The following is a 16,069-nucleotide window of genomic DNA, read 5'->3' as shown; positions in this document are numbered from 1 at the left end:
TGATTCTATTTGTTTTCAACTGTGAAGCACTTTGAATTGCCTTGTGTATGAATTGTGCTCTACAAATAAACTTGCCTTGCCTTGCCTTGCCAATAAGTAAATACTAGAGCAAAGGCTAAACAAAGGCTACCCACCTAGTTTAAATAATACCAACTCAAAAAGGAGCAGTCGACATAAGAAGATATAGATTTTAATATCTTTATAAACATTTTCATCATGTTTTTGATGATAACTTACAGAAACAACTCATTGATGACAAAGGAAGGATCCAAATGCATACAATCGATCAAACGAGAAAGTCATGTGTTATGTGGACTGTGCATCAACAAAAGATGGCTCTAAAAATATATTATGAAAAATATGGAAATTAACAAATCACCAGATAGTTCAAACTCATGAGCTCCTGTAGGGACAGAAGGAGCCATTAAACCCTGTTATCATCAATATTGTTTTTCTCATAGGTATACAGTAAATGATTTATATCCACTGCACAAAGTCATTTTTTAGCAGAGTTCCCATCTCATTTCAGAAGTTTAAGGGAGGCACAACTGCTCCAGACACAACAGACGGCTCTGTCGTAGCGTCTGCATTGTGCTCCCTCAATACAACGACGCGATTGTCTCAAATATCCGTGGAAAATCGCATCATTTTTATAAAGAGGTGTATTCTCTGTAGTCACAGCAGGAGTCCAACGGCTCCAGTCAAATCTGTAATCTTTTATTGATCACACAAGTCTTTTGACACATTGTTCTTTTGGGTTTTTTATTCTCCTCCCAAAATTTACAGTGGGGTCTGTCCAGCACAACCTCACTGTGAAAAGCACCCAGTAATTTGCCCAGATAGTTTGACCCTCAGTCATCTAAGGCTCCCGTTGCACCCTGCTTTGGGGGTATGTAGCATCCATCTTTAGGTCCTTTTTGTATCTTGAGTAAAAAAAAATCAAACAACATCTGACACACGATATAGACAGACTCTGTAATGTTCACAGCTTGACTTCCCAGAGGCATTTTTGTTTTTCAAAGCAAATGAAGTGTCGCAGAGTGCTGTCATGGCGGAACAATTAGCAGCTTATTATTAAGATGCATTTGATGAGAAATGGAGCACATGAAATGAACTCAATCTGACGCGAATATCTAAAAAAATGTGGCCGTTACAGTTGGCACAAAAAAAAAGAAAACAGATTTTTCCTATTTCCTTTTTCCTTACACATTCTTATGTCAAACCCAAAAGGATTGTTGCATTGCCACATTTTCTTGAAAAGACCTTCCAGTTGGGATTGATAGTGTCAAATACACAAGGACAAGACTAGTGAGGTTAAAAGAAACCAACAAACAAACAAAAAGGCAGCTGATATTGAACCCCTTGGAGCGAGGTGTTTGCTGTTGGTTTCCCTGCTTCGCTTCACTCACACTTAATTTTCCCTTTTCATAAATGCATAAAGTGAGAAGACAAAAATGGCAATGGGTGTTGTATCATTCTGGCTTTCGTGGCAGTGCAAGCTTCTTCTGGACCATTCCTTGTCCCCTTACATTTTGTGCTGTGAATCTTCTGCTTGTAGATCGCCCCCTACAGGACATTTTACACACACAGACACACACACACGCACGCACAGAGAAGTTACACAGGCTTGTTTGCAGGAGCAGGAGCTGGCTCTGAGGCTGTGTGTGTGTGTTCTCCTAGTCCCCAAACCCTTTGAAGGTCAGCGAACAAAGTCGGTGCTTGTTGTTACCAAAGCAACCAAAAGGGCGTAGATGTATAGTATCGACTGGGATAAGGTCGCCCTATTGTTGGCTTGCAGGACCCCGCTAGGAGGCCGCACAGTGGTCCGAGGGGTGCACTTTTGCTTCCTCCGCGTGACCGTTCCGTCTGGTAACGTGTGGTCGTGTTTTCCACCCTCCGTTAAATCCGATGAGTCATCCTTGTCTGACATGACTTCCTTGGAGTGGTGCACCTCATTGTCTCCCTTCCCCTTGCCCGCGCGAATCCGAGGTTTTGTACAATTCCGTGTGCGGCCCGGCCTGGGCGAATGCGCGTGGTTGTTCCCCGATCCGCCCACCACTCCGCGATTCATGGATGGGTTGACGGTTCCAGACAGATTATGTGTCTGGGCTCTTGACTCCGATGGGGAACAGTTGGGGAAATCGTCTTTGCGAAGCTCCTTCATGTCTTTCCCAATCATGTCCATCGGCGCCTGGCAACCCACCGTAGACGTAGAGCCCCGAAACCTCTTTAACCATTCCCATAGCGACACGGCCTTGCAGTCACATGACCAGGGGTTGTCGTTTAGCCGCAGGTATTCCAGGGAGGGCAGCATGTCCAAGCACTGTCCGGAGAGCTGCACCAGGGAGTTGTTGAACAGGTAGAGGGTGGTGAGGCGTTTTAAGTCGTGGAATGCCAGGCGGTCAACCCACTCGATCTGGTTTTGGTGCAGGAGCAGACGGTCCAGAGCCCGCAGGCCCCTGAAGGTGTTCTCGCTGAGGCTCCACAGGCGATTCCCATGGAGGAACAGATGGCTCAGGTTGTGGAGGTCCATGAACGCATCATCAGGGAGGAACTTTAAATGGTTGTCCTGAAATGGAAAACACAGCACATGGTGCATTTAGTTTCATCATTAGAAGAAATATTATTATGGTGTGCTCAATGTAATAAATGTAAATTGTGTCAATAAGCACACAAGTTTAGGCAAAACTTAAGAATAAAGGTGATATACATCTGAGTACTGTATTTTCCGGACTATAAGTCGCTGCGGAATATAAGTTGCACCAGCTTTGGCAACTACCTGGGCATGGAGGCGTAACAGCACCGTTGTCAAGCCTCTCTCGGCATCACGGTGTTCAAGCTCTCATTTGTGAACTCGTTCCTCTCGCTGTGGCCATCTAGCTTTTAGCTCGCCATCAGCTTTTTTTGTTTTCTTCATTGCAGTAAGAGTAACCTCCACTTTTCGCCAGTCCCTTACAAGTTGCTCGCTCATTCCAAACTTTCTTTCTGCAGCTCAATTACCGTTTTTTAAATCTTCAGTTAAATCTACAGAAGGAGCAGATACTGGTAGCGGCCTCTAGCGGCTGTCAGTGTGAAAATAACAAACCGCAAACCGATTATACCGCATATTTTGATATACGGGTGAAACTCAGAAAATTAGAATGTCGTTAAACAGTGCATTTACTTCTGTTATTCAACTTAAACTGTGATACTAATATATGATAGACTCATTACATGCAAAGTGAGATATATGTAGGCTTTTTCAGTTATAATTTAGATTTTTATGGCTGAGCTTGTAAAAACTCAGAAAATTAGAATATTTTGAAAATGGACTGTAAGCCATAATCATCCAAATTATAACAAACAATGATTCACACAGGGTGACATATGTCACTTAGCATGTAATGAGTCTATATCATATGTTGCACGATATCTGACTTTCACCATAAGTCGGACCCCGAGCCAAAAAAAAAGTGTGATTTCTAGTCCGGAAAATACGGTATATGTCGGTATATTACGGTATATGTCAGCCTCCAAGTGGAATTTCATTCTAAACTCCAAACAATGGTGCACCTTCAGGTACAGTATGTCTCTGTCAGTTAGAAGGTTTGTTCCAGCTTAATCCACCCAGCCATCACCTTAAAAAATATGACTTATGCTATAACTAGAGGCTAACAATAAAAGTACTGATAATGCAGCTTTGTCACTTGTACTCACAAAGGGGCAATACTAAATTTGATACATGTGGTGCAGTTGCATGCTCTGTTAGTTCTCCTATTTTAATATAAACACATAGAGAGCAACTTAAAATTTAAAAAGAGAAACAGCATCTCAGTTTTTCATTACCCTTATGTTGTGGTCCCATAGTTGAAAATGTATAACTTCTATAGCATACATTTGGAACTGAAAAAGCTGGTGAGGTGCACCTTATCACATTTTGCTGCATTTACACACATTTAAAGCTACCAATTAACAGAACCACTGTTGCTTTTGAAAAGATTCAGAATAGCATACCTGCAAATAGAGATACTGCAGGTTTCGGAGACCTTGGAAAATGTTGTTGGGGAGAGAGCTGAGCCCACAGCGATACAAGTGCAATGCGTTGAGCCGGCTCAACCCATGGAAGGTGTCCTCGGCCAGGGAGCGCAGGTGCCTGTTGTCCCCCAGGTCCAGCTCCTCTAGCAGGGTGAAGCCGTGGAACGTGGAGGGCTCGATGTATGTGATGTTGTTGGAGTAAATCCATAGAGTGACTGTATTGGTGCTGAAGTGACCTTGTAGCAATCGGTGGATCTTATTGTTTTGTAAGAAGATGCGCTCACTCTCCGGCGGGATGCCTTCAGGGACCGTCAGGAAGTTGTGGGCCTGGCAGGAGACGGTGCTGGGCGTGGTGTAGCAGATGCAGTGTCGGGGGCAGGACCAGGAGAAGTCCAATCCACAGAGCACCAGCAGGAACTCCAGCCCACAGCCTGAAAGCATAAAAGACAGAGGTGAGTCAAAACTACAGCGGCACTAGTTTTCATTTTCAAGTTTTTATGTCCAGCAGAAAAAAAACAGGCAGGCCTTTTTTCCACAGACACAGTTGGAGAGTTTTGTATTCTTTTTATCTAACTCCATTTTGATTTGTCCCTGTTTTACACCGTGCAGTCTAAAATAACAAAAGATATGGAAATACATGTAGATGTTTAGATAAAAACAGTTAGAAACATATGTCGAGACGAATAATATTTCTATGTTTTATATAAATATTAAAATAGATTAAAGCCCCAATACCTGCTCTCTAGTTGTCTTTTTATGCAAGGAATCTAATTATAAAGCCTTTATTGATCATAAACTTATCTAGTTATTGTTTACGTGGACACAATGTGAAACTATATGTGCTTATAAACCTGCGAAGAGTTAGGAGGTCACAAATGCATTAGAAAAGTTAGAAATGAGTTTAGTCCACAGATAACAACACCCCCCTGTTTCATTTTTTGTAAAGCTACGGAGCCTTTAACAAAGTAGCTTCTGTCTCAGTAAACTTCAAGTTTGTACTGCTTTCATACTTCTGTTTGCTAAAATATGTGCATATTTTGTGTCAATATTTGCAGTCAGGATTCGCACAAATATCACACCCACGTAATTATTGAATTGAGCAAACAATAACACCTGCTTCAGGAAGTCACAAGATGTTTCTATGAAGCTGATGGAATCCTTTGTGCAACACTTATTTATGCAAGGCATACGCAGCTTTCCCACAAAAATTATAATTTACAATATCCCAGCACCTTGGGGAGATTTGCTATTAACAGTCCAATCCTCCTTCGTGAATCCGCTGGCATGACTGTGCTGTTGAGCTCAAGCAGTGATCGCCTATTTGCGTAGTTAAATGGGCTGTGGAATTCTTATTTAAACTCTGGTGAGCTTCGGGTTTGTGACAGGCGTTCCCCAGACGCAGGCGGCGGGAGGATGCGACTTATCTACAGACTCATCAGAAATGTGCACATCTCAAACATGGTGGAAGATCCATCTGACAAACTCCTGCCCCCTCTGACTCTTTTATTATTATTCACAGCATACTGGGGGTCTGATTCACTGCCTGCAATCAATACGCCTCTGTAGCTTTTTACTCCCTCTGTAATCCTGCAGGAATTTAGGGGTTACGAATCACTCACTGCAGGCATTTTTTGGCCCGAACAGGAGCTAAGCTGTGACATTCGGTGTCTGACTTGACTGACCTTTAGCAGTAATTCTCTGTGTCTAGGTGCGGTTTGGAGTGTGAACTGGAGTGCGCTTTCCCGGGCACAAATCTAATCCTATTTGTTAAGGCTCGACACTGCGGCGACAATAGAAACGTATCCTGCTGCACAGCAATGTGTCCAGTAAACGATAGGATTGTTCACGGTTAACCACAGTAAGGGGGCGATTTGAGGAAGGAGCAGGGAAAGGTTGAACTACAAAGTGACATGAGAAAAACAGCCTTGCACGCTTTTAAATTAGGCTTTTATTTTTAACAGCCGCATGAGGATACGGGCGTTTTAGCGCATTACCGTCTACTTCAGGTTTGCCACACTGTAATAGCTAAAAGCACGGGGCACAGAGCAAAGCAATTTATTTCAATCTTTATCTCTGCTGGCTTTTGTTACCTAGACAGATCAGAAATGGCAATCCCTTGACTGAATAAAGGAGCTGCACCATTTTTCAGAGCCTCGGGGAAATAAAGATGTTTTTGTATTTATAAAACAAAAGATGGAAAAGATGACAAAGTGCTTTAGAGTTGCCATTTTAGGATAATTTGCATTTACGCAGCAGCAACAGCCACATCCTGCCTTAGATGTTTCACTTGGTGTCAGTTCAGATTGGGGTGACCTCCAAGAAGGGGAACAAATTTAATATTATGCTTTCAAGTTTTATCTGATATGAATCCAATACCGCCTTTTTACGCCTTACCAGATAGATAGTGTATTATTCACGAATTGTATCTCGCACCGGCTCTGAAGTAATTACAGTTTTTAAGGTCTTAAGGCATTAACACTTTTACTAAGGCATGTCTTTGGTAGAACATAAGCCCCGTAGCAAAGACAATCATAGACATGAATACAAGGATACAAAGGAAAGGTGGAGAATGGGAACACTGATTCTTCGCAGTGAGACAATAGAGGAACATGCTAATGATGTTGGACACACACCGACGCACCTCCTAGGATGAGTAATACAAAGTTAAAGCTTTCTCAATACTTTAGAAAACCCAGCACTTTACTGGAAAAAAGGTTAATCTTACTACTTGTTTGTTCTGTTGTGCTGGGGAATAAAAAATTGAGTACCAAATCGAAAAGACATTTGCATTTGTATTTGTAAACTTTATTGCCTGCAGGGAAATTCTATTCCTTTATATTAGACCCATCCGTCAATCAGTGCCTCAGGGCAACCTGTCCGAAGCTGTGGGTTACCGCAGTGCAGCGGCCAGTGTTAGAGAAAAAACAATGGTGTCCAAGAGGACAGGAGAAAAATATGCAAGAGTCTGGATGGCTTATTCAGCTTTCTTTACCATCCGTGCGTGACCTGGAGACATGAATTCAAGACAAGTGTGACTATATCATTGATATAATACACAAGAGACAGACGGTCAGCCGTTCAGCCCCATTCACAGTAATGAGCCTGAGAAATTATCATGGTGCATCTTGCTCCTCCTGGCGTGTTCCGTAAAAAGGGCAAAACTGTCACATGGGTCACAGCATTTTTCAGAAAAAGAAAATCACTAAGGAGGTGCAAAGTGTCCATTGGAATCCTTTATACAAAGTTTTTCTTTTGGAGGCGCCCTTGGCCACCAGGGGGTGGTATTGCAGCAATGTCAGCTCCCCGCCATGAGGACCAAAGAGAAGGGCGTTCTTCGGCTATTGGGCTCTATGCTTCCACATGAAGAGGAAAAAAATATCCTCTGTTGTGCATCATACTGATATGCAAGATAAACCATACAGTGCCTGAGAGTTTTGGCTGTACTACAAAGACCGTACAGCATGAACTAATATGATAACTAGCGATTGGCGATTTCATTTTATTCTCATTCTAAATAAATGAATTTACTAACCACCAAAAAAACATTTTCCTCTTAGTTTATCGGAGTTGTTGGGTTTGAGAGTGTTGCTCAAAGAAACAACGCGTGTTTAGATAAATATTTTAACTGGGGAGCTGAAAATGCTGAGGCTCATGCTGAGATGACTCATTCTTTGCCATGTATATGCCAACAATGTGTCAGCTCCACCCACTTCTTATCCTATGCTATATAGGGCATGTGTTCTCTGTCAAACAGCTGTGAAATTGAACCTCCACACGCTGATTCCATCTCCGTTGCTGTCAGTCGTTATCAGTGGTTTGTATTCACAACACATGTGAGGCATATTCATGTAGTTTGAGATTAGCAGAAGGCGCCGGTTTGAGCGGAATCACTTTTGTTTACACTCTTGTGAATGGAGCCACAGCACAGCCAAAGGCGCAATGGAAGAAAAATGGAATAAAAACATTAGAAATTAATGTGTCATAACTCTATTGTGCGCTCACACAAAAGGCCATTCAGCTCAAACTGTATCTTATAAATAGCTTTGGACATGAGCTTGCACATATACGCCAGTGTGGCCTGTTGGAGTTTGGCAGAACAAAGGAGGAGCTCTGAATAAGAAATAATGTGCTTTTTTGGAAAGTTAGCTGCAGCTATTTCTGGTTTGGACGGTAAATTAACTCCCATCAATGTTTTCATTCCAATACTTTCCCAGAGTTTCCCAACTACTGCTTAAAATTGCCAAATTAAAATCAGCAAACCCTACATTTTGCTTCTAATCCTAATCATAATGTCATCTTTTCTCGAGACTATAAAACGATAATACATTAATAAGTGGATAAAACCTGACTGACTCGGGGTCCCCAGACAATGAGAGAAGTCTGTGTAGAATTTGAATGAAACAAAGTTCACAGTGGGTTTGCCCTCATGAATAACACATGTGTGCTAATGGGAGGGAAATGGTTCATCTGCGCTGCTGCCAGACTCCAGTCCGTAGTTACGATGCACAAACTCAATTTCCTGCACGCTCTTCAATGCCTGACTGAGTGCAGATATGTGCTTATTTCTGCGTCAACATGACAATAAACCACTCCATTCACACTTGGAATGTGCTTATGCTAGTGTTCAGGCAGTAGTGAGCACTTTTCACCACTATAGACGGAAATATGACGAATCAAATGAAACCATTAAAAAATAATACTCAAACTAATATTGTATGACTCAGCCTCTGCAAATTTTACAAACACCTGCGTTGCCCAATATAAATGTTCACCGAACGTCACTGCCAAAAGTGCGAACTCACCGAGCTGCCAGTATCTCTGTCCATCCACCAGTGATTTCTGCTGAGGTGGGCTTTCACCTCTTTCTAACAACTTGGCGCAGAGTGTTATAGATTTTGTCTGATTCTCTGGTTCGGCTGGGTGATACTGCCACATAAGAGCCGCTCCTCACCAAATGGGAGAGGGATAGTGCAGAGCATCGCTGGAATTCCTGCACGTCTGTATCGCTGCAATGTGATACTTTCCTCCTCTTTTTTGGCACACAATATAGATTTTGAAACTTAAAAAAAAAACGGCACTTTGACAAGACCAGGCAAGTATTTGTAGAGCACAGTTCATGCACAAAGTAATTCAATGTTTCACAGGTGAAAACAGGATACTTTTGAAGAAATAGTTTTGCATTTTTGCTTTATTCTCCAATCCGTAGCTCATTGTAATGTATGCTATGAAAGTTTGTAATACATGTTATATATTTTTTTCTATTTGTTATTTCACTGAGATACAGGTGAAAGGACGCCCTAGCTATAAGTGCAATATATATAAATGGTAAATGGTCTCAACTTATATAGCGCTTTTCCACCTACATTAGGCACTCAAAGCGCTTTACAGCAAGGATCCACTCACCCATTCATACTCTCATTCACACACCAATGTACGCAGACACTGGGGGCAATGTGGGTGAAGTGTCTTGCCCAAGGACACAACGACAATGTGCCATTTCAGGAGGTGGGATTCGAACCCCCGACCTTCCGATCATGAGACGACCCACTCTACCATCTGCGCCACTGTCGCCCCTGTATATAACCTGTACAGTTTGAAATAGCAAAGAGAAGAGACAAGTGACTAAAAGCCTTGAAAAGAATCAAACAAGAAGGAAGTTGAGAAAATGTGAGTGCGAAGCTGCTAGCGTTTCTCAAGATCTAAAAATACCTGCACTGCACTGCTCCATATGGAGGATAGAGAACAAACTGTGTGAGGCGTGCGCTTGAAAGACAGCTCCTCATCTCCGAGCCTGACAGTCCATTCAAAATAAGAACAAACTTTGTGCACTGTTTTGCATATGATGAGCAAGTTATCTATTAACTGGCTCTTATGTATTAAAAAATGCCCATGTAAGTCAAAAAAGCACCTTTATGCCCTTTATCCCAAACCCTTGAGAGACATACATCCACATGTTTAGTAGAAGGCTTTGAGATGCTCCACCTGTGTGGCTGGCCTATACACATGACCATGTAAATAATAGATGAACAAAAACACCTTGGTTTCATTTTATGACTTGAATGTTGAAATGGTGAAGTGGTTCAGCTTAGAACCATTAGATCGCTGTTTTATTGTTGAGGTGAGTGTTGGTTGGCAGCAGGACAGTTTTTTTTAATCAATAGCCGTGAATTTCTAGTTATGACTCTTGATTCTACTCACATCATCTCATCGGCTTGTTTACTCTTCCCAGCATTCTGCTGAGCTCTGATGGTAGCCATATGGCTCATATGCACAAATAGAACAAATGCTCTGATGGAGGAACAATGGCCAAATCACTACAGGGAGCAACAGTATCAGTGCTCCATTTATCACCATCGCACAAAGCCAAATGATTCAAATATATTACGTTCCCTATGGCGCTGCTGCACCACATTGAGTTCACCAAACTAATGGCCCTGCCACACTAGTATGAATCATCCTGGGTTATCCTCATGTAGCTCATATCAGAGTCCCATTAAAAAGATACAGAGCATTCACTGGGCCATTTCCATAGGTAAAGCAACTGATAATGATCTTCCATGAATATTTTTTATTACAGCTGCCTCTTATCAGATGATTAGCAGTAACATTACCAAATAATCTGAAAATCAAATCAATATTTGAGTTATGTGGGCAGACTTCAGAACCCAGGCCGCCCCCTCAGCCACTAAATACATTATACAATCAAACTATAAAGATTATGACAAGAAGCCAATTCGCTACCATCACTGCAATATTCTCCAGAAGTATAAATTGTTAAGCTTTGAAAGCTTTAGCGATATATATGCTTCCTTAAACTAACATTGAAATGTATCAATAATCTAGCACCTGAGCTGCTCAGTTCATTTATACAGAGACTAAACAGCAACAGAGTTACCAGAGGCTTCATCAAGAACAACCGTACAATACGTCTGTCTACCTTTATGTACAAAAGTCACTGCCCACTGAACTTGAACCACATCTGAGTTTAAAATTCACTTCTCGAAACAGAAATGAACGCATGTAAAAAACACTGAGTTTGTGTATGTAAATGATTTATACGGTGTGTATATAGAGGTATATTTTTAGGATGAAATGGAAAATCTTAATGTAGTGTAAGAAAGGCCCAATCAGGGACTGGAGTTGAAAATTAGCACTAGTTATAAACTCTTTTTGCATCGCATCAGTTACAAGCGTGCTTTGTACTATGTTGAATTGCATCGTCCCTGTCAAATAAATGAATAAATAAATAGAAATAAATACAATTTATGAATTGAATCTGTGAACTGTGGATTGGTCCTTTACTTGAGATGCCTTTTGTGTACATACACAGTTCAAGGACTTTATATTACGATGGTGTCCACCATTACATTTTTTGCTACAACCCTTTCAAGAACATTTCTGATTGAAATGACCCATCTCTTTGATATATTTCTGCACATAAATGCTTTGAAATTCACTTTGACTAGTTTTTCCTTTTGAAGAGTTCAAAATCAAGCATCTATACTAAAACAAAACTTGCCCAAATGCTGCTGGCTCCCCTGACATCTGGGGGATGTTTCCTCCATGCAGACGGGGTAAGGGGTAAGGTCCATTGCTCTGGGCAGCGGACCGGACTGCTGTCAGTCTGTCTGGTCTGTCCAGTTGCAGCATCTTGTTAAGTCATATACATGTATTTCAATGACAGAGTGCAACCCAGCCTGTCATTATGCGTCTGTGCAGGAGTGACAGAGAGTGGGGCGGATGTGGTGACAGCCAACAGACTCCAAGAATAAAAAGCAGCCGCTCAGACTGTTCAAAGCGCAGACACACACAGGGACAAAAACATTAAGTAAAGGCAGTGAAATTGTCCTCAACATATACAATGGTTACCCCCATACTGCTGTTTGGTTTTGTGGGCCTTGCATCAGCATGAGGCAGCCACATGAAGAATCTGACTGAGGGATTGAATCAGTGCAGCTCTGGTGCTGTTCAATAACACACACTGTTTTCAGCGTCTTGCAATGTGCCAAACAAACAGCGTTTTATGGTGAGTTAAGAAATCAACACATGTTCAAAGCTGTCACAGACAGAGAATCTTTAGCGCTATTATGTGTTATACCTTTCCAATCAGTATAATAATAGAGTAACCTACAGTATATAAGTCTGCAACATGTTGACTCCTCCCCTTCAGAGCAGTGTTTGAAATCCAACGTGATCACGGATGAAGAAGCAGAAATCCTCCTTCACTCAAATAATCCTGTCGAATAATCCTGTTTGACTCTGTGCATAACTTCAAATCATAACAATGCCGCCCAAGAACTGACTTCCTGTTTCGATCAAGCACACCAAAATAAAAGCACCATCTTATTCATTAGTTCAGCAGTTCATTGGTTCAACTTTCTTTCTGCCTATAACTGTTAACAGACAAAACACTTAAAATGTGTGTATTTAATTATATTCTTATAATGTTGCAAGTACCCGCTGAACTAATCAATGAGACGAGCTGTGTGCTTTTATTTTCGCGTGCTGGATTGAAACAGGAACTCACTTCATGGTGCTGCGTTGTTATGATTTGAAGTTATGCACAGAGTCAATTAACAATGTTGAAAACCACTACTACTATGGAAAACTCCTGGACTTGTTCTGAAGATAATAAAGACATAAAGATGACAATAAAAAAAAATCAGTGGACAGACCCAGGCTGTGGTGCATGCTACTAAAAGCTTCTTGATAAATCATTGAATACAGGTTGAATGATGCATGACTCTTATGTTCTGGAGCCATCAGGTCAGTAAAGCTGCATACACCTGCATTTTACCGTCAACCAGCTGTTCTCACACGATTCCTCTTAAAACAAACAAGGTGCCTTTGCCCCCCTGTGCGCAGGTGCCGCCTACTGCATTCAGCCTCAGATCAATTATTCATTGCAGGTGAGTCTTTGGTACTTATACATATACTGGTTTGTAAGCGGGTCTCGGCTAATGGCTTCAAAGATGCAGGGAAAATGTGATCTCAAGCAGAAAAAGGCGTGCGTGGGAACCGCAGCCGTGCCTTGTAGCTCATCAACTTCAGAGACAGCGGACTGACCAGGAAACGAGGAGGACGTGGCAAGGAGAAGACAGAGCTCAAAGGGCCTCTGGGGAGAACACAATATGCACGGCAAAAAAACATACAGCGAAGGCCGTGCTTGCCGAGGCACTGCAGGCATGTGCTGCAGAGTCCGCTATTAATCATTCACAAGCTGCTGGAACTAAGTACATATGTGTGATCACAAAGGGAGAGAGGGAGCAAGAGAACCTCAAGCAGTTACACATTTTGAGAATCTATAAAACCCTCTAAAGTGCCCTTCATTTGAACTGTGGTTCCCCAGCCGTAAGGGTGTTCCCTCGAGGTCTCACACATGAACCTATCTGACCTCAAAGACAAACATTGTGGGTGAAGACCTGTTTTGAAAGCAGCGATCTTGTAAAAAGGCTGGCTCTTTCTCATAAGCGTATGTGTGAAAGAAACTACCAGTCTAAATAAAGTTTACTTATGATGGAGCACAATAAAGGGAACGAATACAAGAGCCCTTATCTGACCATTTGATTGATGATCTTTAAGGCTAACTACTGCAGCTAAAATTGCAGCGTTAATGCAGCGAGAAAAATGTCACAACAAAGAGCCAAATAATGAAGTACTTGTGTTTTGCTTGAGTGTGTGTGTTATCTTTACATTAACCAACTCTCTCTACGCACACGTGATCTGACCATGACAACGTTTGTTTTGCCACAACTCAACCTTTGCAGCGTTTTCCTTCAGGGACAGTGAAATACAGAAAGCAACGTAGCACAAATGAGCAGAAGAAAGGAGCATGAACAACCTTGAACTCGAAAGACTAATCCCTTTCATTAGGCGCACCTTTTCACACCCTCAGAGCCTGTACATTGATCCAAGCCTAATATCCATTCAAGAACGCTACGTGGCCTCATGTCTCCCCTCCACAAACGGCGTCGACTGCAACCTTTACAGGGTGAGAAAACATTTTTGCAGGACAGTGTAATTACTTTTTCCTGCAGCGTGAAAGTTGAATCCCAGCCGTCTTTGTCTGACTTGAACCTACGTATTTAGTCGGCGGCAGGGGCGAAAATAGCGTCCATTGAAATCTCTTTAATTCATTTGAGCAGCAGCGGTGGAGCAGCAGCAGGCTACCACTGCTATAAATACCTCCAGACTCTGTGGCTTGTGTCTGCGCCTCTTTACAACCTGTCCCTCTCCCATTCTTCACTCGCGCCTTCCCTTAAGCTGCGTCCCCCCTCGACGTTTAATTGATTCTGTTGTTTCTCCAGAAGTACAAAGCACGAGGCCTCCCTGCAAACAACAGAGCCACTGTCTCGTTGCGATTAAAGAAAAACCCACGTCTGGCTGTTTAAGATACAATGGCAGCTTATGGGATTTAGGCATTCACCGAAAAAGAGCAGCAACCACACCAAAACATCACCTTCACAATGTGCAAGTCGCCAAACCTTGTGGAAAAATAAAACCACATAATGGAGCTTGTTTGCCAGGCATGTTTGTTTTGTACATGGGAGCTGATGTGAGACTTGTGGCAAATAACTTTAAAGGACTTTTCTCCAGTCTATAACCATGTCAGCTGCAGTCATGTAATGGGAAAAATTCTAGTGACTGACTGCAATGACTCAACACTTAGCTCGGTCTGAGTTTTACCTTTGGGTCAACTGCAAGCAGTAGCGCCAAAATCTTCATAAAAGTCAACTCTCAACTGGAAAACCTCTCTCAAGTGACTACATCAGGCCTGAGAGATGCTGTGCCCACACTCGCCATGGAAGTGGCAAAGCTACATGATTGGATTAAAAAGTTAAATCTATTTCAGATGGCACTTATAAGGTTCTTCTAGCAAGACACCAGGCAAACATAACTGTTGAATTACCTGACATGTTCATAATTCAGATAGGTTTAACATGTTGAATTAAACTCAGGTGTGAGTTGGGTCGTTAGGACTTAGAACTACAAAGACTTAGAAGGTGAGAGTAGCCATTAACAGAGCGGAGGGACTAAGCCAAGCTAAACTCCTCCCTGTGGTCTATATCTAGACTGTGGGCTGAGCTTTACTTTTAGTGTTGCTGACGAAGCAGTTTTGGATGAGAGGCGAAACGTTCGACACTTTAAAGGGACTATACAGAGCTTAAAAATGTTAAGATTAAGTATTTTCCTCCCCCTACATGTTCCAACAATGTCCTAAGATTTAGAATGAGCCGAGTCCTGTTCACCACAACTGCCTCTGAAATCCTGCACTGTCACTCAAAAAGGTGTTAATTTGGGTCCTAAGTGCTGTCATGCACGAGCTTAATACAGAAGCTGCACTTAAACGTATGACCTGAGGTGGCAGTAGTGAGTATAAAATGGCTAACTTCATCTAGTCCCTTTAACTACAGAGTACAGAAGATGACTCAAGATGCTTAATTGAAGATGGACAACTCCTCTATGACTGAGAGCCTACACAGACATGTTGGGTTAAAGTGCAACTAAAGTGGCGTGGGGGTCCCAAGATGAGTTCAAAAGAATGATATTACCCTCTATCAGGGGTCTCCAACAGGCGGCCCGCGGGCCAAATCCGGCCCCTGACTTATAGTGCACAAATAGCAGTCTCGAGTTTGTCAAAAGAAAAAAGTACTGTGTGGAGTTATGATTTTTTAAAGAAATAACCAGAATGCTCACTCCAGCCACTAGGGGGCAGTGTAAATAAAGAAAGGAAATAATTCCACATGTGTCCAGCAGAGAGCACTGATAAACAATCAGGATATAAACAACACATTATAGCCATATGGTAAATGGGCAGTCTGCCTCAGGGCGGTTGTGGCCACATTAGTAACCACCATGAGTGTGAAGTGAATAAACAATGACTAGCAGAAACTTGTGACACAGACTTGTTAAGTGCAATACAAGTTTAAGGCATTTTTATGAAGCTACAGTCCGGATCATTGTTATTAATTTATTGAAAATATTCACAATCAAAACATATTTTACTGGAGCTTTAGTTTATGGACCCCGGCAATATACTCTCGATATATTTTGG

The 16,069-nt window shown here is 42.0% G+C and overlaps 1 protein-coding gene across 1 annotated transcript in view; it reads right to left on the bottom strand.

Annotated features, from left to right (window-relative positions):
- Positions 1-243: 243 nt before the first annotated feature.
- The window catches only part of rtn4rl1b (reticulon 4 receptor-like 1b), a 122,909-nt gene continuing 107,083 nt past the window's right edge, over positions 244-16,069 (bottom strand). Inside the window, exons 2-3 of the mRNA XM_079557145.1 lie at positions 3,994-4,445; positions 244-2,569 (exon numbers count right to left, since the gene is read on the bottom strand). Of these exons, the coding sequence (XP_079413271.1) occupies positions 1,700-2,569; positions 3,994-4,445 (1,322 nt within the window). The 3' untranslated portion in view covers positions 244-1,699. The remainder of the gene's footprint in view (positions 2,570-3,993; positions 4,446-16,069) is intronic.

This window comes from Gobius niger, assembly GCF_951799975.1.
Source record: "Gobius niger genome assembly, chromosome: 1".
Taxonomy (NCBI): Eukaryota; Metazoa; Chordata; class Actinopteri; order Gobiiformes; family Gobiidae; genus Gobius; species Gobius niger.
The sequence above is the reverse complement of the archived record's forward strand: the minus strand, read 5'-3'. Positions and strand labels throughout refer to the sequence as shown.